The sequence below is a fragment of the Thamnophis elegans genome, chromosome 15, assembly GCF_009769535.1.
Source record: "Thamnophis elegans isolate rThaEle1 chromosome 15, rThaEle1.pri, whole genome shotgun sequence".
In the NCBI taxonomy this organism is placed as follows: domain Eukaryota; kingdom Metazoa; phylum Chordata; class Lepidosauria; order Squamata; family Colubridae; genus Thamnophis; species Thamnophis elegans.
This window is the reverse complement of record NC_045555.1, coordinates 11,382,694-11,408,246: the sequence shown is the minus strand read 5'-3', so window position 1 is coordinate 11,408,246 and position 25,553 is coordinate 11,382,694. Positions and strand designations below refer to the sequence as shown.

Below are 25,553 nucleotides of genomic sequence, written 5' to 3'. Positions count from 1 at the left end.
CAGCTGGCTTCCGATAAGCAAAGTCTATAGGGAAGCCAGATTCACTTAATGACATGATTCATTTAACAACTGCCGTGATCCAGTTAACAATGGAAAACAAGGTTGTTAAATCATATGGGACATACTTAGCAAGCCACCTTATTTAGCAACGGAAATTCTAGTCCCAATTATGGTTGTAGGTTGAGGACTGCCTTTGGTACATCCTGTAAGCCTACAAACCCTTCTATCGTTTTTCAAAATAAAAAGCTTTAAAAAAAAAAAAAAAGATTCTCCAAGAAAATGATACGAGTTTAGGAGTCTCCAAATTTCCGTGGCTCAGCCATGAGATTGAAAGAGCTTTAAGATGATGTCAAGGGAGCTGAAGGCAATTAATGGAATCTGCCATTTATGCCAAAGAACTATGTTGCTAAGTGCAAAACTTCTTTTTAACTTAAAACAATCAGATTGGGGCTACTTTCTGACTCTTTTTAATATGTAGCTCCATCACAACCTCTTGGAGAAGAGGGAAATTAACCAAAGACTTCCATGTGCTCACACACGTTGTCAGGCCTGCCTCATTCAAGATCCAAGAAAGGAAACCCTTAACTCCGATTAGTTAGAGAAAAGGTATTTTATTGGATATGAAGTGAAAACAGCAAAAGTGAAGCAAGATCTGAGGCAAAAAGGCGCAAACTTGTACATATCAAAAGTTACCCAACTCCCTCCCCTCAATTACCCCAGCCCAATGTCCAACCACCAACCCTCAAAAGTATCACGTGGGGCTCATCTTCAGGTAGCCTCATTCAGCTGGTATGCAGGACCTTCAGCATGTGCAGAAGATGGTGAGAACAACGTTCCCTTTTTTGAGATGTCTCCACCAGCATGCTTCCCCTCCCAAATACCATGCGCCTTCTCCCTCCCCGTTACCATGGCAGCCGATAGCAAGCAAACGAGATAGAGGCTGACACATGTACTTTTGCATTTACATTATCTACCCTGCAAAACTCTATTTACCAAAGGGATTCTTTGCAGGCTTTCAAATTCCAATTAGCAGAAACAAACAACAGCAGCAATGGAACAATTAACCCAATTTAACATTTAAAAAAACAACAACAGCTGAACATTAGCCATAAAAATAATGAACCAGAGCAGGTATGGCAAAATTATTTTCTAGAAAATATTTTCAGCAAAACCAATATACATCCATCCAGATTCTAAAAGAATAGGTTTGTTTGATAAATGCTCCCGAAGTACTGCAAATAAGTCCATGATTTAATTTTTTTAAGCAACAAGCTCACTGTTCTCTCTCTCTCTTTTTCAAGTTTTTTATTTTTTATAAATAAACCAAATCAATGCGTGAACAGTGTGACACCTGGGTGTCATACATTCTAATACAAATAAAAACCACCAAAGTTAACCATAATTATTACATTCAATCAACTTATATATTTCGGTTCCATCACAAAACCGCATTCGACTAAAGCGCGCTTGACGAAACCACGTAGCTGACGTCATCACAGCGTGACAACAGCGCGGAGAGAAAAGCACGCTGTAAACGCTAAAGCTAAAATTAACCTCTAAACCTAAACCTAACCCCCCTAAACCTAACCCTAAACCTAACCCTAAACCTAACCCTTAACCTAACCCTTAACCTAACGCTAAACCTAATCCTAACCCTTAACCTAACCCTAAACCTAACCCTAAACCTAACCCTTACCTTAACTTGAATCGGCTTGCTTTCAAAGCGCTATTTAAAGCGCCCTTTTTTCTCCGCGCTCGCTGTTGTCGCCCTGCTGATGACGTCAGCTACGCAGTTTAATCGGGCGCGCTTTAGTGGAGCGTGGTTTTGTCGTGCCACGTATATTTCTAGTAAATACACATTTATCTTAGGTTGCACTCTATCATTGTCCAGTTGTTCCACGTTTTCTCGTTATTCTTTCATTTTATTATATAAAAATGTATTCATTGATATACCCTTCTCTTATTTTTATCACCTATTCTATTTTTTAATCTCATCACCCTTTATTAAAAGACTTTTTCCTTTCTTTCCTTTCTAATTTCTAATCATGTCACCTACTTATAAAAAAAGACAAAAGAAAAGAGAAAGGAGAAGCAAATCAGAACAACATAAAAGAAATCATCTCTTGCCCGCTTCAGTACCTTAATTGCTATGCTTTTATGCTCACTGTTCTCTCTTGACCAATGTTTATTGAGCACCATCAAGCCAGTGTCAATTCTTTAGCAATCACATAGATGGATTTTCTCTGTGAGGTTCTGTACCTAACCTGATATTCCAGATCTTCTGATGGTGTGGTCACTGACACGGAGTCCATCCACCCTCTTGTTAGTCATCCTCTTTTTCTTTCCACCTTTCCCAGCATTTAAAGCCTTCTCCGGAGAGGTAGTCCAGCACAAAATGTGCCCAAGATAAGGTAACTTGAGTCTCCTCATTTGTGCCCTCAGTGAGAACTCTGGATTGATTTGTTCAATGATCATTTTTTTGACTCTCCACAGTATTCTCAGAAGTCTTCTCCAATAGCAAAGTTCAAAAAGGCCAATATTCTTCCTATGTGGCTTCTTCAAACTTCCACTTCCTTTGTGTGGGACGTGTGGGAGCTGGGCAGGGGCTTGGACTTTCATTTGGATGGGGAAAACCTGGAAGCTTTCAGATTCGGGTTTTCCCATATGTGCCAATATGACATCTCTAATAAAATGGAACTTTGAGGAACTTCAAGCCTCGGAGTCATCTTTCGTTGGAGGTGTTACTTGGAATTCTGACAATGGGTCTGTAAAGCTCTATGAAGCAGTATATATGTCTAAGTGCTATTGCTATTATCAATTAAGGTTGATTGTTATAAAGGAAAACCGACTGACAAAATAGTCCAATATATTTTCATCATTTCATTTTTTCACTATGTTCTTTAACTTTTATTACTGGATGTTGCAGATGCATTGCATTTTCAGCTATAAGACTTCGGTCATTAACATAGCAAAGATTATTGACCTTTATTCTTCTAATTTCAAAACCACATTTCCTCTTCTTCCAATCCAGTTTTCCTTAATATATATTCAACATATAGGTTGAATAAGTTGTTAGCTGTGAGGTCATGTCCAACTCCATGGACAACATTCCTCCAGGCAATCCTGTCTTCTACCATCCTTTGGAGTCCATTTAAGTTCACACTTACTGCTTCGGTGACTCCATCCAGTCACCTCATTCTCTGTCATCCTCTTCTTCTTTTCCTCCCAATCTTTCCCAGCATTAGACTCTTCTCCAGTGAGTCCTTCCTTCTCATTACCAAAGTAATGAGTTTCATCTTCAGGATCTGACCTTCTAAAGAGCAGTCAGGGTTTATCTCCTCTAGGACTGACCGGCTGGACCGTCTTGCAGTCCAAGGGACCCCCATAAGTCTTTGCAAGTTGAATAAGTAAGGGGATAGTATATAGTAGTCTCACTCTTTTTATGAATATGTCTGTCTCATGAGGACAATGAGATGAACTTGGATTCCCACTTTTCTAAGTACGTTTTGCGGCTTGACATGACTGACCCATTTGAAGCATGTAGTAAATTATTTTTGATATTAAAGTTTTCCAATCTGTTGTCCCCTGTATCATTCCATATATTTGTTGGCACAGCTTGGTTAGAGAACCTTGACTGATTCCATGATCTTTGAGTCAGTTACTGTCTGTGCATATTTTTGTTGTGACCCACCAGCAGCCGGCAGAGCTGGCAGCAGAGTCGGACAGTGAGGAGGTTGGGAAGAACATGGGCCAGTCCTGGAGGCTGGGGAAGGCTTGGACGAGGGCTCTGCAGGCAGAGACGGGGCCGAGGCCATCTGGCAGTGATCAGGTACCTACAGAGCTAGACAGCAACGAGGCAGAGGAACAGTTAGAGCCTGTTCCCAGTGTGTGCATTTGCAGAGCTGCCAGAAGAACAACTCAAAAATCAGGGTAGACTTGTGAGCAAGTCACAGGTGGAAGGTGATTGACCCCTCCATAGGAAATAAAAGAGGAGCGAAAAGGGAGTGGGCTTTTGCAGGAAACAATTCATTCGTTCAGTCATTAGATTCATTTGAGGAGTGTGAAGATCTGTCCGTGAATCTCAGAGACACTATGCCCAGCCTTTCCTTGCAAAGCACCTCATTTGGGAAATATTTACATGGCAGCTTTCCACAATAGATAAGGCCTGTAGTCATAATTATTTCTTTGAAAGACTGTTTGTCAGGCCTTGCTGAATGTGAATGAGAGGAATTCAAAATCCGTTTTTCGGGACCAGAAATCTGCTTCATGCTTTTGGGGGAGCCTAGGTTGGAACAAGTTGACCTTTAGAATGCCAATTTGAGGTTGCAACTCCCTAAGATCAAAGATTTATTTTTTTAAAGACCTTCCTTAATTTTGTCTGTTTCTATCCTCATTGTCTTTACAGATGTTGTTGTAATACAGCTTCTTGTCTTTTTCAATAGCTCTCCGAAGCTCTTTGTTAAGTTCCTTCTGAAGAATGTTGACTTTCTGGGTTTTAGTTACTTTTCTCTCCTTGACAATCTTCATAGTTTGGAGTGACATCCAGTTTCCTTTCTTCTGTTTCTCATCTTTGGCAGTGTCTTTCAAAATTCATCCTTAACCATTTCTTTTAAGTTCATTCAACAGTTCACCACTTTCTATAGGGCCAAGGTGGCACAGTGGTTAGAGTGCAGTACTGCAGGCTACTTCAGCTATTTGCAGTTTGGCAGATCAAATCTCACTAGCTCAAGGTTGACTCAGCCTTCCATCATTCCGAGATAGGTAAAATGAGGACACAGATTGTTGGGGGCAATAGGCTGACTCTGTAAACCACTTAGAGAGGGCTGTAGAAGCATTATGAAAGAATTCCATTTTAATACAACAAAAAAGACAGTACAAATAATTAATATTTAAAGTTATGTCATATATAAATGGGAATGAACGCTGCTAATTTCTCTCAATGAATGATATACAATGTATTCTGTCCTTATGTACACTGTTGATGTTAAAGTAAGTATATTTATTCAGTACAATGCAGTAATATAAAATTTTAAAATTTACATCAACAGTTGAAGATACCCAATACAAAGACTGATTTGAATGTTTGGTTCATGGCTTTTTTTTTCCTCCAGAGTAATTGCAAAGAAAAGCTATAATCAATGGACATAAGTCAATTTCATTAGCAATAGCACTTATATACCGCTTCACAGTCCTTTCCAGCCCCCTGTAAGCAGTTTACAGAGTTAGCCTATTGCCCCCAACAATCTGGGTCCTCATTTTACCCATCTCGGAAAGATGGAAGGCTGAGTCAATCTTGAGCCTGGTGGAATTTGAACTGCCAAATTGCAGGCAGCCGATAGCAGAAGTAACCTGCAATACTGCACTCTAACCACTGCGCCACTGAGGCTCAAGATGTTATTTATAAACATGGATTATTTTCTCTAGCCAGAGTTCAAATTACATGTTATAAGGTTTGCAGCAGATGAAAACTGCTGTTAATTAAAAAACATAAATGAAAGGCACACAACCTGAAAACATTTGAGCCCCAAAGTATCTCCAAATAGTCACTGAAAAATCATCTGTAGTGTGAAAGGAGAAAAGATAACAAATAGACAAAGAGCAACCATTACACACACACACATACACACCAACCACCTATTGTATATAGTACCCAGAGTTCCCTTGGTGAGATGGATGTCCATATAAATTAATAGGAAGGGAGGGAGGGAGGGAGGGCACACTAGTGGAAATAAGTCAGATGTTATTTATAAAGGTGGTTATTTTTACAAACTATAATTCAAACTGGCCGCATTATAAGGTTGCAGTACATCAAAACTGCTATTAATTGAAAAAGAGGCTGTAGGGAGCCCAAAGCTAGCCTTCACTTGTTCTGTGCTTCACCTTATGGTCAAAGACTAATAATAAGTAAATTAAATTAATTAAATTAATCATTTAAAAATGTCTGATGGAAATTTAAGTCTTTTTTTTTCTACAACTTAATTTATCTGCAACAATGCTCTCTAATTATTGTATTTTTTTGAGTATAAGATGCTCCAAAATATAAGATGCACTTAGCTTTTGGGGAGGAAAACAAGAAAAAAAATCTGCCTCTGCCTCCCAGCAATTTGCCTCCTTGCAACAAATAGCAAGCAGCCTGTTTCAGTTTCAATTTTAGCACAGCCTGATTAGTACAAGGGGAAAAAAATCTGCCTGCCAGCAATTTGCCTCCTTGCAACAAACAGCCCGTTTCAGTTTCAGCACAGTCTGATTAGCACAAGCAACTGATTGTCGGGCCTCCCAACCATCAGCTGTTTCAGACTGCAGGGATTGCCATAGCATATTGCCACCTCTGTGTGGCCCATTTTCTGCCCGTTCCAGGCGGTGGGGATCAGAATGGTGGAAAATGGGGTACAGGGAGGCTGAAAACAGAGAGCACAGAACCCAAAAATGGGTGAAGAGGCTGAAAATGGGGCAAGTGGAGGCTGCAATAGGCAATCCCTGCAGCCTGAAACAGCTGATTGCTGGGAGGTCGATCCAATTGGCAGGGCTACATTTGGTGTATAAGACACACATTTTCACCTACTTTTAGGGGGGGAGTGTGTCTTATACTCCGAAAAATACGGTATCTTATTTATAACAAGGGCTAGCAAATGTATTATTTGAAACTGATCTGATCACACTTCAATAAAATATGGCATGTATATGTGTGTAAACATATATCCAGGTGTTCCTCTCTTGCTATTTCATATCTTTTAATTCTGGGATTGGATTGCAATCAAGGAATTATTGGGGTGCAGAAACCGTGCATGAAGATTAAAAACAGTACACTACTACGATACTCCAAAACATTGCCAATTGTTAGATTCCTCACATGAAGAATATGTGACCCTTACTTTCTGCCTGGAAAAGAAACATGTATAGCTTCACAATCAGCAAGGTAGCAGCGGCTGTTGATGCGATGACTTGCCATGGTTCCATCCCAGAGCATTTTTCATTCACCACAATTCTTGTTTGGTTTAAGTATTGCAGGAAGATATTATGGTAGAGAGTAACAGTCTCCTGGAGAAGAGAGAAGACAAACCACAAAAAAGAATGAAACCAAACATCAATGAATAAACTTACTTTTTTTTTTTACAATATTTTTATCTGACTTCCCTAGAGAAGTTTAAAAAAAAAAAAGACTGCACAAAAACAGAAGGTGATCTGGTGAGAGTAACAATATGTCCCAGACAAAAGACACTTCAAACAAATGAAGCTGACATAGTGGTTATACTGGGGAACTTCTGAGGAACTAAAATACCTTAAATACTTTGGTTCCAAACTATTAACTAAAATTTGTGTGGAGTTGGAATTGCAGCAAAAGCCTGCAAAGCTTTAAGAATCTTGGTATCACATCCCTTTAAAAGAATTTTCATAATGGGATATATGCTTGCTTTTGCCCTTATAAAGCAAGGCCCTCAAGTTAAACTTAACATGACAAAATAAGTTCAGTCTTCTGGTCTCAGAAATACAATTTATTGTTCAAACCCCAACTTTGAGTGCGCACTCCTTCTACTTCCCCTCTTTTAACCTAATTTTCTCTCATTCAGTCTTGTAATGATATTAATAAGAATCCCACTTGACTTTGTCAAAGGTTTCTAGTGTCACCAAGCCAGGACTCAAAGCAGGTTTGCAGGTCTGGCTTAGGCATTACAGTACTGTGGTTAGCATTAATGTCATGCCTCTGTCGGAGCCTGAATCTGAGGATGACGACGAGCCACAGCTGGGGCCAATGGAGATGGAGGGGGCGGCTTCACTGGCTTCAGAAGAATGTGGGGAGGAGCAGCTGAGGCAGCCCAGGACTCCCTCAGGATTGAGACAGCTTGTTAGCAGGGAGGAACGGGGGGGGGGGGGGCGGGAAGGATGGCCAAGAAAAGTAAACAGTGGACATGAGAACAATGGAGCTCAGGTGATGAGCAAGGACTTCTCCTTCCTGATCCCCGAGCAGGGAGAGTGCAGAGAAGGCAGGAATAGCGCAGCTAACACAACAACTCGGGAGGAGAGTGCCCCGCTCCTCTTCACAAGGCACATTTAGGGACTGATATTTAAGGAGATGCTGTGAGGAGGGGCGTTTGTTGGGAACAAACGCTGAATTGGTAAAGTCTGGTGTGTCGGTACAGACATTTGGAGTGTGCAGGACTGCTGGCTTCTTCCTGACTTCGTGGACTCAATACCTTATTCCTTACTTTGTGCACTCATTGTTTGTTCCTTGGTTCCTGGACCCATTCTCCCATTCTTGCTTTGCTGGACTGGACACAGCCAGAGGCTGCTTTGCTCTCTCAGGTGATGAGCAAGGACCGCCCCCTCCTGATCCCTGAGCACGGAGAATGGAAGAAGGTGGGAATAGCACTGGCCACTGCCACGCCCGGATTAGCAAACGGGGGAAAAGTCACGATACATCATGTGACGATACCATGATGATGCAAGTTTGGCACTCCTACCTTAGAGATAGGAATTATGGGAATTGAAGTCTACAGATCTTAAAGTTGCTTAGGTTGAGAAACACTGCCTTCATAAGTAGGCATATAAAATCAAAAGCAGCTCATTGAAGCATCGGAAAATAAATGTATTTATCAAGGCAATAAAACTATCATGATAGAGATAAGCAAAAGTTGTACCATTCAGCTAAAGATAAACTTAAAAGTGTCTTCTTCAAGTTTAAGTTACTTTCTGATAACTTCAAGGATACTATATATCCATCCATGTAATTTTCTTGAGAATATGGAAGTGGTTTTAACATGTCTTTGTGTAGGATGTATTGAGGGAACCAAACAGTCTTGGATTAGAGTTGAAACGAACGGGGAGATTGCATCAGCTCTCTTGGAAAGGACTTCAATTGGGCTGTTGCTACTTAAAAGGTGCCTTGTGTACCCATCAACCTACCCTCTTTAGATACGAAAGATTTGCAAAGGTTTCCAATTATGATTGTCAAGCAGAGGCACATTCACTACAAAGCAATTTGCTGCATCAGTTCTCCTTGAAAAGCTGGTTTGAGGATTTCAAACCCTTGAATAATTCATCCTACCCGCAAACAAGCTTTGAAAAGCATCGGAGGGCATTAAGTCATCAATTTTATTATGTTCCGGATTTAAGTGCCACCTGGCACAAGCCTCTGGAAAATATTAAACACGCTACAACTTTCCTTAACTGGGTACTTTCCAGACATATAGACGTACAAGCCTATTTAAGTGAAAATGATAAGCATGGAGCCTCAATACACGTGGAAGGCAGATAGTTGGAGACAGCTAGAAATACTTTTTTTGTGTGACAATATAAGCAGGCTATCAAAAAGTGTAGTTGGTCACCAAAATGAGCATTAATCTAAACTAAACAGCCTTAATGTTCTTAGCAGAAAGTGGCTGCATCAGCCCTTCAATTTTTTATATATTTAAAGCTGTATAAGAATGGACTTTCTCAGTGTTGTAACCAAACACCAGGTTCGTATTACCATAAGTGGTAGACATGTCCCAAAACTAAAAAATATTGGTCGAAAATACATATCTGGTTGGAAAAAATGACAAAGAAGCATATTGAACTGAGACAGAGACATTTTTGTTGGACATCCTACTGGAAAAATATAACAAAAAGATATTTGATTTTACATGTATCGACTGCGGCTAGGATTATATTTGCGCAACAGTGGAAGAGTGAGGAGACCCCGTCAGATGAGAGATGAGAGGGTGATTCAGAAAATAATGGAATGTGCAGAAATGGACAGATGAATGCTTATTATCAAGGACAGAGAAGAAGCTGAATATTTTCTGACGTGGGAGGTTTTATCAATGGCTAGAGAATAGAAACAGAAGTTAGGAAGGAGGAAAAACAAGAAGAGAAAATAGCAATAGCAATAGCAGTTAGACTTATATACCGCTTCATAGGGCTTTCAGCCCTCTCTAAGCGGTTTACAGAGTCAGCATATTGCCCCCAACAACAATCTGGGTCCTCATTTTACCCACCTCGGAAGGATGGAAGGCTGAGTCAACCTTGAGCCGGTGAGATTTGAACCGCCAAACTGCAGAACTGCAGTCAGCTGAAGTAGCCTGCAGTGCTGCATTTAACCACTGCGCCACCTCAAAATGTTACTTTGGAGAGAAATTTATGATGATATTATGTATTATTGCAATTATCTTGATATAGTTATATTATCAATGATATTGTAATCAATATAACAACAAATATGTGGACTATGAACTTTCAAATAATTGTACCCAGTTCACACAGTTTGATGGAGATGAAAAGTAATATAAATAAAATAAATAAAACATTGTTTAAAAAAAGAAGTGAACTTTCCCCGTGGAAATATGCCTGCAGTTTTCATAAATGCTTTACAAATGACTTCAATCTAGATAACATCATTATGCAATTCAAGATGTTTTCCGTGATGACCTTGAGATCAAACACAGCAATTTAGTTTCTGACTTACTTTCATTATACCCTAAAAGCAAAATGAAACTCTGCTGCAAGACCTGTGCTAAAAGAAAATTATTTTAAAAATCATTTTAAGAACATCATGAGCTGCAATAAAAGCAGATCCATAATTTTCTATTTCTATGACCTTTTATGATTACACAGGATTCCCCAAGCTTTGTCAATGAAGTCTATTTTATCCGGCTCTCGGGAAAGCTTTGCTCCAGAAACATACATTAGTGTTGGCGCTTTCCACTCTTCAAACCTGTTCTTCAACTTCCAGCTGACTTATGCTCATTTTAAAGCAGGTCTTACCAAGGTGTGGTATTTTGCTTTAATTGGAATCTGCACAAGGAAATGCATAAACAACCTTTTTCCAAATGCATGCTCTTCAAATATGTTGAACGAGGATTTGCATCATTTCCACACAACATGGCCGGCAATTGAAAATGATAGGAACTGTAATACAAGGCATCTACAACAGGGGTGTCAAACTCAAGACCTGCGGGATGGATCCGGCCCACGGGGTGCTTAAATTTGGCCCACAGGGAAAACAGTTAAGAACTAATAGCAATAGCAATAGTTAGACTTATATACCGCTTCATAGGGCTTTCAGCCCTCTCTAAGCAGTTTACAGAGTCAGCATATTGCCCCCAACAACAATCCGGGTCCTCATTTTACCCACCTCGGAAGGATGGAAGGCTGAGTCAACCTTGAGCCTGGTGGGATTTGAACAGCTGAACTGCTGAACTGCAGTCAGCTGAAGTAGCTTGCAGTGCTGCATTTAACCACTGTGCTACCTTGGCTCTGTTTTCGCTGGCAGAGCGCTTGGGCCACCACAGGGCCCCCCGACACAAGTGACATCAAACTCCCCCCCCCCAAAGTCAAACACAACTCTGAGGTGGCCCTCAATGGAATTGAGTTTGACACCCCTGATCTAGAAGGAATCAAAAGTAGGATGGTGTCCAGAGTTCTACTCAATGCAGCTTCAAGCTTAATCCCTGTATTATGGATATTCCATGTCAATTATTAAAATTTAAACCTGTAGACTAGGAGTGTCCAACCTTGGCAATTTTAAGATTTGTGCACTTCAACTCCCAGAATTCATCAGCTAGCAATTAAATTTGATGAGACAGTGGACAAATATTTCTCATTAGGGAAAGGGCTATTGATGTTGGTATTTATATTTACATTAATGAGGCTTCATTCAATTTTGTTTTACTGATGTAGTGTTGCTCATCATATAATAATTCTAATTTAAACTTGTACACCGTCTGACTCTCAACTCCTCTGAAATCCCATTTAGCAATTTGTTTAGTTGAATTTAAAGTCACCTTGAGGTTTATAGCCCTCTTTATTCATTCTATTTATTTAATTCATTAATACACATTGCTTTTCCCATAGTCTCACGAGTTTCTAGATTTTTATTGCTTATTTTAAAGCTATGAAAAATATAATTTAAAACTCTTTTACCTTGATGAATCAAGACAATTAGGAAGAGAGAGCAAGAAGACTAAAGACTTGGTCTGTGCCACCTTAAAAGCAGAATCATCAGTCAATCAAAACCCTACACTGACATGGTCAATCCAATCAGTGGACAAGACTAAATTAGACAGATTGACTTGATATTTGCTTGTTCTATTAAGACTGTGGTCCAAATTACTTAAGGAAAAAGGCACAGTGCAGAAAGTCTTTGACTTACAACCACAATTGAGGCCAATGTTGCTAAGCAAGGTAGTTGTTAAGTGAATTGCACTCCATTTTAGCACTTTTCTTACCACTTTTGTTAAGTGAATCACTGCAGTTCTTAAGTTATTAATATATTTGTTAAGTGAATCTCGCTTCCCTATTGACTTTGCTAGTCAGAAGGTCTCAAAACGGATCACATGGCCCCGGGACACTGCAACTGTAATAAATGAGTCGGTTGTCAATCATCCAAATGAGTCGGTTGTCAATCATCCAAATTTTGATCACATGACAATAGGGATGCTGCAATGTTCATAAGGGTGAAAATGGTCATGGCACTTATTATCAGTGCCATTGTTAACTTTAAATGGTCACTGAATTAATGGTTGTATGTTGAGGACTACCTGTATCGAAACGATCTAAAAGCAATAACATTCCTAGGGCTATCTGGAACTTCTACAACCCACCGTGCATCCCTTGGTTTGTCCCCAAGCCATTCATTTTCTTGCCTTCCAAATTTGGCTTGAGTACATTTATATTTCTTCCACATTTCTATGTTTTTTTCTAGCAACACCTGTGGACCAATCTGCTTCGTCTGCAGCAGTAAACAAACTGTACATCTATGATGTTCCTTAAAAGAACATTTCAACAGAATTCCCAAGAAAGCCAACTGGTAAATCTGTCTGTTTTCTGCCCAGGCACCTTTTATCTAAAAAAGCTTTTTTTTTTTTCTTTTAGAGAGGTTCAATGTCCCATCTGCTGCTTATTAGGCTGTTTACACAGATCTAATCAGTAAATCATGCTAAGGTCATACCTTCAACCAGATTACCTAAGATAGCAAATCTCTGACTTGCACTATGGCTCCATAATTAGCCCCGCGTATATTATATTGCCAAATCTTTGTACAGCAATTTTGCACAATATAGAACAGATACAAAAAGGCAAGGATTCCATCTGCCCTGATTTAACCTTCTAATCTGTCTTCTTGCACATTTTAACAAGCAATCATTCTAATAACGACTATAGTCAGGTTGAACTGGATTCTACCCGATAGATCTTATTTACTCTTCACCGAAAGAATATGTTTTATTCATTAGTGCACCTTGGAGAATCAGTTTGTCTCAACATGTAAAGAACTGAGCTATACAATGGCTTTAAGAAATAGTTGTGGCCTGCCAGCAGAGCTGACAGCAGAGTCGGACAGTGAGGAGGTTGGAGAGGAGCATGGACCAGTCCTGGAGGCTGGGGAAGGCTAGGAGGAGGGCCGCCTTTGGAACTAGACAGCAGTGAGGCAGAGGAACAGCTAGAGCATGTTTCCAGTGTGTGCATGTGCAGAGCTGCCAGAAGAGAAGAAGAACTCAGAAATGAGGGTAGACTTGGGAGTAAAGTAACAGGTGGAAAGTGATTGGCCCTTCGTATAGAAAATAAAAGAGGATTGAAAGGGAAATTGGCTTTTGCAGGAAACAATTTGTTCATTCGGTTGTTAGATTCATTTCAGGAGTGTGAAGATCTGTCTGTGAATCTCAGAGACTCTGTGCCCGATCTTTCCTTGCACAGTACCTCATTTGGGAAATATTTACATGGCAGCTTTCCAATATAGATAAGGTCTGTCATCATAAATATTTCTTTGAAAGACTGTTTGCCAGGCCTTGCTGAATGTGAATGCGAGGAATTCACAGTCGTTGAATAAAAGGGGTTTTGTTGGGACCAGGACTCTGCTTCATGCTTTTTGGGGAAGCCTAGGTCAGAACAGAAATGCAGCTTCAAGCTCCCATCTCTGCTATAGACTTAATAAGCTTGACTCACATGCAACACACCAAGCTATGTTGTCCATCCCGGTCTAGGCTGAGCCATCAGAAAGTTAATAAGTTGTAACTGGTTTAATCATAGGAATGTGATTCAAACAACTGGGAAGACAGGTACAATACTCAATCAAGCCTACAAGCTTCGGGAGAAATACATGGATGGTGAGATTTTGCCTAGGCAGCCCAGAATACAGCATAAAGAGTTCAGAGAACCAATGGTCCACACAATCTAAACAAGAGGTGGAACTAAAAGAGGTGGAGCTAGAAGATGGATAGCCAATGGCACAGGGCTAGGAAAATAGAACAAAACAACGGAAGAAAACTAGTGTGTCTTGTGCCACATTACTATTCAAACAGGGGAAAATTTTACAAGCCGTTTTGAGTCCAAGGGCAGAGGAACCATACAAGAACACAGATCTAACACGGGAGAGTCTTTCCACTGGAAACAAGGTTTTGACAGCCTTCCACCTAAATCCAGGGTGTGATCCCATGAGACAAGCAGCTAAGTAGATAGCTATAGCCTTCAAAGTTGCTAGTGCAACCCTGTGGTGTGCTGAGAACATCTGAACTCTCATTATTTGAATCTCAGTGCACAGCGTCTGCTTGTGTCTTCTTGGTTCATACTAGTTGATTGCCTGCTGGATCTGAAACAGACTACTTCTTGGATGAGTCCCTTTGGCCTGACTCAGAGGACATCATAATTCTGTCTGTCTGTCTATCTATCTACCTGTGTATTTATCTACCTACCTACCTATTCTTGTCTTCTTGTGACCCAAAACATTAGACCCAACATGCTACAGTTGAAAGATTGGGTTTAATGTTGTTATTCTGACCTAGGCTTCCCCAGCAGCACAAAGCCGAGTCCTCGTCCCGATAAACTCCTTTTATTTAATTTACACGAATTCCTCTCCAGCAAAGTCTTTCCTCTCCCACGGTCTTTCAAGATAGCTCACAATTTATCAGGCTTGAAGATGGCCAGGCCGATATCTTTCAGATGCTGCAAGAATGCAGGAATGAAGTAATTGTCTCCTGCAAACACCCCTCCCCTTTCTCTCCTCTTTTATTCCCCATGGGAGGGGCCATTCACCATCCACCTGTGGCCTTACTCCCAAGTCAACCTTTGTTCCTTAGCTGTTCCCTTCATCCAGCAACTCTGTGCAAGGGCAAGGGAACAGGTTTCAGCTGCTGTCTGTCTCATCGATGCGTCACTTTGAAGGCAACTGATAACTGTCAGATGGCCTTGGCCCCATCTCTGCCTCCGGAACAGAACCCTCATCAGAGCCTTCCCCAGACTCCAGAACTGGCTCATGTTCCTCCCCAACCTCCTCACTGTCTGAATCTGCTGCCAGCTCTGCTGGCTGCTGGCAGGCCACAAAAGGTGTAAAAAACATGTTTATGACCATTAATAAGATTCTATGCTTCACCTGGGAAATGGGGCTAATATTCACTGACTGCTGAATAATCACTGGTAGAAAGTCCGAAAAGTAGCAGAAATTCCAAAATTCGGTACAAATGAAATATTCTTTTGTGCCAACATCCAAATACCAAATTTGGGAGTGTATCTTCTTTACAAATAACAATGATGGTTGATGATTAAGAAACATAAGAGAAAATTCATGTTAAAGGTGGGTAGCATCATCATCATTTACTTACTTTCCCTACCGGTTCACAAATGTGAGTGTTACATGTTCTTGTTAAGTAAGTACACAAATATCATAACTTTTTAATATTTTGTTTGTTTCGTAGATGTGATTATTTTAACATCACTGTGGTTTGCAATGTTTTCCAGAATATTATTTTTTATGTAGAGATAAAAGTCTCTGTACACCACGTGACTGACAGTTTATCCTCACAGTGAGAAACTGCTAAATGTAAATGAAGTCCTATTTTAGTTTGCTTCCTTACAACATACATTTCAAAAGTCTTGCTGCATTATTGAACTAATCCCTCCAGATTCACAAGATTGGTCAAGTCTGCAGAAAGAGAATGTCAAAAATCTGTCATTCCAAGAAACAAACCTTACTGTGCATAGTCAGTCAAACAAATTAAAGCTAGACAGTTCTGTGAATTTTGTAAAATTCTTGGTCTAAAGCAGAGATGCGGAACCATGGCCCTCTTTATGACTTGTGGACTTCAACTCCCAGAATTCCTGAGCCAGCATGGAATTCTGGGAGTTGAAGTCCACAAAATCATACAAGGGCCATGATTCCCCACCCCACTGCCTGAATAATCTCTGTCTACACATTTACAACAAACTCTAGTGAAAGAGAGCGCTTGAGCAAAAGATATTCCCATTTTTTTTTAAAAAAATCCTAAGTATCAATTGTATGCACGGATAAACTCTGCAAAAAACACTAATTAGAGAGTAGACTCAGAAATGTTACTCATGCTCTTTTGAAGAATGTACAATTGGGAAGAAGTTGGGACCTACATGCTTTTATGATGTAGAATACCGATACTACACTGTAGAAGGATTTCTATTGTCCTCAGTTAATGCTATGAATAACATGTATTCCAATTATCATTCACATAAGTATATCACTGCAGATTTTTTTAGAAATCTGGACTGCATACACTAGATTATAAATTCAATTTCCTATTGATGCATAAAGGAACTTCAGTGTTAAAGTGACTTTGACTGTAAAATGAGACATTAAAATGGATGTAAGACTATTATTACAGAGGGACAACACATTTTTCTATATTTTTCTTTTTATTTCTTTTCTCATTTTATATAAAAAAGTAAACAATTAACAATTAATCAAAAAAGTAGGAAGGAGGGAGGGAGGCAAGGAGGGAGGGAAGCAAGGAGGGAAGGAGGGAGGGAAGGAAGGAGAGAAGGAGAGAAGAAAGGAAGGAAGGAAGGAGGGAAGAAAGGAGGGAATCTAAGAGAAAAGAAAGAAAGGAAGGAGGGAAGGAGGGAAGGAAGGAGGGAATGTATGAGAGAAAGAAGGGGGAAGGAGAGAGGAAAGGGAGGGGGAAGGGAAGGAGAAAAGGAGAAAAGAAAGGAGGGAAGGAAGGAGGGAAGGAGAGAAGGAGGGAGGGAAGGAAGGGGAATGGCAGAGAAGAAACGAGGGAAGGAAAGAGGGAGGGAGGGAAGAAGATGCCTAAATTTTGATGTCTATAACGATTTTGTTATTATGGAAATGCCTCGAAAAGTAGTCAACTGTAAAGCAAAACAGTGGCGGATGTTGTATTGTCTTTTGCAATCTATTGGCTGTTGTATTTTTCTTTTACTAATTAAAAAAAACTCATAAATAAAAAATGAAAAAAAAAAGTACATCTTTGGTTTATATCCTGATGCTCATGCATGCTTCATTTCACTACCCCAAAATATTTTGAAAGGTTTAATTATCCTTGCGCTAACAGTTTAAGCTGTTTTTTTAAAAAAATAAAATCAGATTCATATGATGGCCAGTCACGCAGACCTTAACAAAAAACTGTCCCATATCATTTCATTTTTCAGCACTTTTAGAAAAAAATTATGATGAGAAGCATAATTGTGCAACTGAAAGGCAATGTTTACTGTATATACTCGAGTATAAGCCTAGCTTTTCAGCCCACTTTTTGGGCTGAAAAAAGCCGCCTCGGCTTACTCTCGAGTCAGTGAAAAATTTGCCCGAAATGGAGGAGAAAAAGGGGCGGGGCCATGCCGCTGGGTGACACTCGTGAATGGCCCAGTGCCCCTGTGAGTTTCCCCTCCCTCTGTGTCAGTTTGCTGCGCAGCGCGCACCGCACCATCCCCCCTCCTCACGTTCTAATGTAATGCAGGGCTTCTTACGATTCCCCTTCCTCCCCCTCCTGCCGCTCTGCAACGATGTCCCACCTCCTCCTTGTTATGGCAAGCAGCCACATAGCGATGTCCCACCTCCTCTGGTACAGTGATCCAATGATAGGAATCACTGTGCCGTGTGTCATAGGAGGCGGGACATCGCTCCCGCGGCTGCACGGGACATCATCATCACAGCGGGACATCAGCATCATGAGCTGAGTGAAGTATTTCATTGAATACACCGCTAGTTTACTGTTTTTCTTTGAAATAAATATTCAAAAACATTATTGGTATCTATTTTTATTTTTGAAATTTACCGGTAGCTGCTGCATTTCCCACCCTAGGCTTATACTCGAGTCAATAACTTTTCCAGTTTTTTGTGGTAAAATTGGGTGCCTCGGCTTATATTCGGGTCGGCCTATACTCGAGTATATACGGTACATAGCTAATTAGCAAAGTATATCACATTTTCTTGGGAGCAGCCTTATTCAGCCTGTGTCCCCTCTAAATCGCTTAGGGCAGCTTTACTGCCGAAGATGTTCAACAAGTATCAGGAACACAACAGGATTGGGCAACACTTATGTTTTTCTGCGCAACAGACTGAAAGAATCTGAACCTTCAACAGTGCAATCGATTCACTTTCTTCAGCCTATTTCTGAGAACTGTTCTGCAGTTGCAGTGATGGCCACTTCCCTATAAGAGTGCTATGGAGAATTTATCAATGGTTTTGTCTACCATCAAGTGTTATTTGTTACCGTGTTTCCCTGAAAATAAGACAGGGTCTTATTTTCTTTTGACCCCCCCCCCCGAAATAAGCACTTGGCCTTATTTTCAGGGAGGTCTTATTATTTTTGAGGTGCAGGAGACGGCGAGCATGGTCACCTCATGGCTGCTGCTGTGTTGCAATAATTTTGAGGAGGGCTTATTTTTGGGGGAGGGCTTATATTAGCGCATGAACTCAAAAACCCAATTGGGCTTATTATCTGGGGAGGTCTTATTTTGGGGAAAACAGGGCATTTGTTTATTTATTTATTTGATTTGCCACCCATCTTGCTGCGAGGCAACTTTGGGCAGTTTACAATACAATCTATTAATTGTTATACGGGTAATCTCCGGCTTCAAGCGTTCCCTTGGCAAACATTCAAAGTGATGTAATAAGCACCCCCTAAAGTTTACAAAGAAGTCCCACAACAACAAACCTTGGAGCACCTGAACAACCGCAGAGGCTCTGCAACATTCGTCCTGCATGCTGCTGGCCAAAATAGAGCTTCTGAGGGGCGGATCCATTTGGGCAACATGCCGGGCGAGGCCTCTGGAAGCCTGAATGGAAGTTCTGAGGGGCAAATCGACTCCTCAGAAGCTCCATTTCAGCCAGCAACATGCCAGGCGAGGCCTGTGGAGGCCCAAACAGACTGTAAGAGTGCAGGCGGATGAGAGACTGGAGAGGAGACTGCTTGCTAGATCTTCACAAGTTAAGTATTGTATTGTATTGTATTTGGTTTATTTGTATGCCACCCTTCTCCAGGAGGGACTCAGGGCGGCGAACAACTCAGGGGGGGAGGGGGACATAAACACAATACACATAATTAAAATACACGAAAATCACACAGCCATACCAGTCGAGAGGGGAGGGGGACTCATCAACCCCAGGCCTGCTGGCACAGCCAGGTTTTGACGGCTTTCCGGAAGGCCTGGAGAGAGGTGAGGGTCCGGATCTCCGCGGGGAGTTCATTCCAAAGGGCCGGAGCTGCTACAGAGAAGGCCCTCCCCCGGGTAGTAGCCAAATGGCATTGGCTGGCAGACGGAACCCGGAGGAGGCCGACCCTGTGAGATCTAACGGGTCTTCGGGAGGTAATTGGCAGCAGGCAGTCTCTCAAGTACCCAGGTCCAATACCATGAAGGGCTTTATAAGTTACGACTAGCACTGACCCGGCGTGGCAGGTTAAAGGGGGAGAAGCAATTGTGGGGAGCATGAGGTATTTCAGTGGGGCGGGGAGGCTTTGGGCCGTCTTAGGCAGGTGGCCTGTTCCATCACTACCCCCCCCAATGGCCTTCCATACCCTGAAATAGCTCATGTGCATTTAACAAACCTCACATTCAATTAGCGAATGCGTGGTAGAAAGGAGGGAGTGATCCCGTTCAAGGTACGGGATTCACGCCCACAAATCCTCAGGTTACAAATGGAATGGGCAGGCTCTATTACATTCCTAAGTTGAGGACTATCTGCACCTCTTTAATCACCAAGCTAAACCTGAATGCACATGCCAATTTGGTGGGAAAGTGCAACAGACCAAGCGCACATCTCAAAACATGTACTTTGATCCACCTATATCTAACCTATTCATCATGGATCTCGAGGAAGTTATACATGATTTCCTGATAGTTCCCCACAGAAGCATTAACAAGAACCAAAACCTTAACCCAAATCTGTATTAAATACCTCCCCTAATGTATCAGCTTCTCTCCAGGAACTCAGGTTCAACTGTGCTCTCTGTATTCTATCAACATTAAGCATTTACAAGGCTTATTACTCGCTTGGAGAAACAGCGGTGTGGCATAAAACACCTGTATTAAAGTACTTTTCACTGGGATTTCAAAAAGCGGATACAGGTAGTCTTCAACGTAAGAACCACAATTGAGGCCAACATTTCTGTTGCTAAATGAGACAGTTAAGTGAGCTTTGCCACATTTTGCGACCTTTCTTGCCAGAGTTCTTAACTCCAATTGTTAAGTTAATAACACGATGGTTAAGTGAATCTGGTTTCCCCATTGACTTTGCTTGTCAAAGGGACACAAAAGGCGATCACGTAACCTCAGGACACTAGAACCATTGTAAATATGAACCAGTTGCCCAGTGTCCATATTTTGATCATGTGACCATGGGGATACTGCAACAGTGCTAAGTGTGAAAAAGTCATTTTTTTCAATGCCATTGTAACTTCAAATGGTCACAAAAGGAATGGTTCTAACTTGAATATCTATAATCGTGATGGTGAACCTATGCCATGCGTGCCGGAAGTGGCACACAAAGCCATCTCTCTGGGCACGAGAGTTGTCGCTCGTTGCTCTTCCAGGTTCCGGCATGCCGGCCAGCTGGTCTTCATGCACGTGGGAGCATCAGAAATCAGAAAAGCAGCCACCTTGTGTGCATGCACAAGTCAGGAAGATAATCTTCCGGTTTCCAGCACATGCATGTGCACCAACCACTTGGTCTTCTGGTTTATGGCATGCATGTGTGCATGAAAACTAGGTGGCCAGTGCACATGAGCGCGCAGGAAACCGGAAGATCATCTTCCTGGCATGTGCATGCGCACCGGGCAGATGCCCTTCTGGTTTCTGGCGCGTGCACACTCTCCTGTTTCAGCACTTGGAGCTGAATATAGCAATATAGCAGTAGACTTATATACCGCTTCATAGGGCTTTCAGCCCTCTCTAAGTGGTTTACAGAGAGTCAGCATATTGCCCCCAACAATCCGGGTCCTCATTTTACCCACCTCAGAAGGATGGAAGGCTGAGTCAACCCTGAGCCGGTGAGATTTGAACCGCTGAACTGCTGATCTAGCAGTAGCCTGCAGTGCTGCATTTAACCACTGCGCCACCTCGCCTCGTTGGTGAAAAGGTTCACCAACACTGAACTATAATATGGGGAGTAAATCTAAGAATAAAGGAAGAAATAAGACACCTGTATGAGGCCAGTTTCTATATTTTTCACATCACTATAGAAAAAGAAATATACCAAAAGATAGATCCACAATTATTAAGCTAGTCAGAACAGTTTTCTAACCGTGTAAAGAGCACTTTCATATAAACTCGTATTTTTTCCCAGGCAAATTAATCTAAGGATGTAGGTATTATTCAGTATGCACAGGAAAAATATGCATCTCAATACCATTAGACAAAACTGCCAAAGGTGCACAATAATGTATTTGTAATTAGCATCCATTAGTTACGAAAGAACTTCTGAACTCGGAAGTCTTCTGCACTGAAAAAATGTTCCACCCCATCGGCTTGGAATCTCCCCGTGATGATCTTCTCAACTTTATAACTAAACTTCTAGAGGGAGGAATCTCAATTACAGTACTGCAATTCTTTGCTGACATCACATTCACCACAACTTTTAACAGAAATGAGTGTATTTCAAGGATTTTTCTCAATCTCTCATTTAGTGGTTAGTGAAAGCCCTCTGTTTCTTGTTTCACAAAAAGTGAAACACAAAACAGGAAACACCAGGTTGCTCCTCAGGCACAGCAAAAGCTGCATTATCTCAGGCTGGAGGAGGAGCACTTGTGTAAGTCCAATATTTTTAAACACAGAAATGAATCTGGACAACTTTCCAATATTGAGATTTTAGATTATTAGTGGGATTCAATTCAATTCAGTTTATAACAGTCATAGACCAGAGCAAATAAAAACAAAAAAATATACATTTAAAAATTCTGGAATAAAATAATAAAGAACAGATAAAATCCATCATAAAATCCAGTCCGTCAATTACTCAGTCTACTATATTACCGTGTTTCCCCGAAAATAAGAGAGGGTCTTATTTTCTTTTGACCCCCGAAATAAGCGCTTGGCCTTATTTTTGGGGAGATCTTATTATTTTTGAGGTGCAGGAGGTTGCTGCTGTGTTGCAATATTTTCAGGGAGGGCTTATTTTAGCGCATGTATTCAAAAGCCCGATTGGGATTATTATCTGGGGAGATCTTATTTTGGGGGAAACAGGGTAAAATTACAATCCATAAACTGTGTGGCCCATAGTCAGTTTAATACTGAAAGGGAAAGGTATAAGCAGTGCAAAGGATTTGCCACATTTGCTGTATAAAATAGCTATGGTGGATTAGACACGTGTTTGTGACGAATCCCCAGTGCTGCTGCGCAGAATCTAGCCACCTGTGCTGTAGTTATGGACTGTGCATTCTTAAACAGCCACTGGAGATAAGTAGCATTGGAACAGCCAGAATACCTAGCAGTTATTGGCAGAATATGTTTTTTCCCGAATCTCTCTGTAAAAGGAACATCGAAGGAGTATGTGACCAACGATTCCACCTCTCCTAAGCCACAGGAACAGAGTCTTTCACTCAGTGGTATCTTTTTATATTTGCCGTATAGGACGGCCGATGGAAGCGCATGACACCATGCGAGGGAAAATGCTTTCCAATGATTTGCCGACTCCAACTGGCCAAGATACCTGGCAGGAGTAACAACATATCTAATGGCATCCGGAGCCAGAAACAATGGAGCTTTCCCTAAGTCTGTTCGCCTTTCAATGTTACTAAAGATTATTAGTGAATTTCCCTTGGGGAAATCTGGCTTTGAAAACATATAGTGTTTAATGACATAATTATAAAGGGGAAAAAATACAGTCTTTGACTTTGACAACCAACATTGACGCCAAAATTCTGTTGCTAAGCGAGACAGTTGTTTAGTGAATTTTGCCCCAATTTATGACCGTTCTTGCCATAGTTGTTAAGTAAATCACTGCAGTTGTTGTTAAATTAGTAACAGGGCTGTTAAGTGAATCTGGCTTTCCCGTTGACTTTTCTTGTCCAAAAACAAAAACAAAAAATCACAAAAAGTGATCACATGACTCCAGGATATATGCAACTGTCCATTGAGGACCTGTATACTGCACAAGTCAAAAAGAGGATAGTGAAAGTATTTACAGACCCCTCACATCCTGGAATAAATGGTTTCAACTCCTACCCTCAAAACGTCGCTATCAAGCACTGTACACCAAGACAACTAGACACAAGAATAGTTTTTTCCCAAATGCCATCACACTGCAAAAGAAATAACCCTCACCTCTGTCAAACTATTCACTAAGGCTGCATTACTATCAATCTTCTCATCGTTCCTGTCACCCGTCTCCTCCCACTTATGACTGTATGACTGTAACTTTGTTGCTTGTATCCTTTGTTTATATTGATTTTTTCCTAGTATAATTTGATTGCTTATTAGTAACCTATGACTATCACTAAGGGTTGTATTTTATTATTCTTGATGAATGTATTCTATTTTTTTATGTACACTGAGAGCTTATGCACCAAAGACACATTCATTGTGTGTCCAATCACACTTGGATAATAAAGAATTCTATTCTAAATACAAACCAGTTGCCCAGCATCCAAATTTTAATCACACATTCATTGGGGATGCTGTTCATGGTCGTCTAAAGTGTGAAAAACTGTCCACAAAGTCACTTTTTTAGTGACCTTGTTATTTGAACAGCCTCTCAATGAACCGCCTTGAATTAAACTGCAGAAAGTAAGGCAAAGAGGGAAAACATTTATGATAGAAGAGAAATCCTGAGCTGCATCCTGAACCATCAACCAAAGCCAAAAGGATTGTGCTTAATATCCACATTTTAAAAAACAATTGCTACCAACCTGACTTCCATTGCGGTATACTGAACTAGACAAAAAGAGGGCTGTGAAAATATCTACAGACCCCTCACATCCTGGACATAAACAGTTTTTTCCCAAACGCCATCACTCTGCTTAACAACTAATACCCACAACACTGTCATATTACCTACTGACTGTATTACTATTATTTTTCTCTTCTTCCTAGTACCTATCGCTCTCCTACTACCTATCTCCTCCCACTTATGGCTATAACCATGTTGCTTGTATCTTCACAATTTATATTGTTTTGTTTCCTAGTATAATTTAATTGCTTATTCGTGACTATCACTGTGTTGTATCTTATGATTCTTGATGAAGGTATTTTATTTTTCTTTATGTACAGAGAGCATATGTACCAAAGACAAATTTCATGTGTGTCCAATCACACTTGGCCAATAAAGAATTCTATTCTATTCTAATTCACATTTTCTTATTTTCTTCTTCTCTATTCTATTCTTATTTTCTTCTTATTCTTCTTCATTCTACTCTTATTCTTATGTTCTTATTCTTCTATTCTGTTCTTTAGGAAAAGCAACAGGATTCCTTCCACACCCGGTCGCTATTTTGACCCAGGAAGAGCGACTCTTTTGCTTTGCATCCTTTATTTTTTTGCTTGGGGGGGGGGGGACCACAGAGATCTGGGAACCGATTAGGCGTTGGGTTCATCAAACCCCACCATTCATCCTCGCGTGCCGGAGTGCAAGCTCCGCGCAAACCCCACGCAGTGCAAAAAAACCCGGCTCCGTATCGCCGCTGGCGGATGGACGGCCAGCATCGGACGGAGACGAGACGAGACGAGACCGAGACACCGATTGAGAGGAGCCGGCCGGGAGGCTGCGGAACTCTCTCGGGGAAGTTGCGAAAAAGGGGCGCGGGTGGCTTGCAAATCCCATCCGGGCGGGCACAAGAAGCTGCAAACTCGAGATCAAAGTCTGGGATTTGGGGGGGGGGGTAAGGACTCACCATGGCGCCCCAGATTTCCCACCCGTCCTTCTTCTCCTCCTCCTTCCGTGGCGTGGCCCGAGCGGGGTCGACGGTCGATGGCGGCTCAGCCTCGTCTGACTCGTCGTCCCGGCCTGCCCGGCTTCTTCCCTCTCCCTCGCTGCGAGAGTCTGGTCCCTGAGTAGGGCGGGGGGGCGGGGGGGGGGCGGAGTGGAGTGGTGTTGGGGGGCGGGGCTAGAAGGGGAGAGAGAAAAAAAGTCTCCCGCGGACGGCTCCGCCCCTCTTAAAGCCGCGCGCGCGCTTTAAGGGGTACATAAGGGGTACATGGAAGGGGTGCATAGGGGGCGGGCCCCGAGCGAAAAGCCCTTCCCCTCAGCCATGCAGTGATTGACGATTGCGGCCGCCGGCTGCGGGGCAGGCGCATGCGCCTCTCCTCCTCCTCCTCCCCCTTCCCTCACACGCGCGCCGAGGTTGGGGACTGGCAGCGCCCCCTAGTGCAGACCTCGCGGTCTGCATTCG

General features: G+C 41.6%; 1 protein-coding gene across 1 annotated transcript in view; it reads right to left on the bottom strand.

Moving 5' to 3' along the window:
• Positions 1-25,228, bottom strand: part of SGPL1 (sphingosine-1-phosphate lyase 1) — a 64,652-nt gene extending 39,424 nt beyond the window's left edge. The window contains exons 1-2 of the mRNA XM_032232095.1: positions 25,056-25,228; positions 6,873-7,038 (exon numbers count right to left, since the gene is read on the bottom strand). Coding sequence (XP_032087986.1) covers positions 6,873-7,038; positions 25,056-25,058 — 169 coding nt within the window. The 5' untranslated portion in view covers positions 25,059-25,228. The remainder of the gene's footprint in view (positions 1-6,872; positions 7,039-25,055) is intronic.
• Between the last annotated feature and the right edge of the window lie 325 nt (positions 25,229-25,553).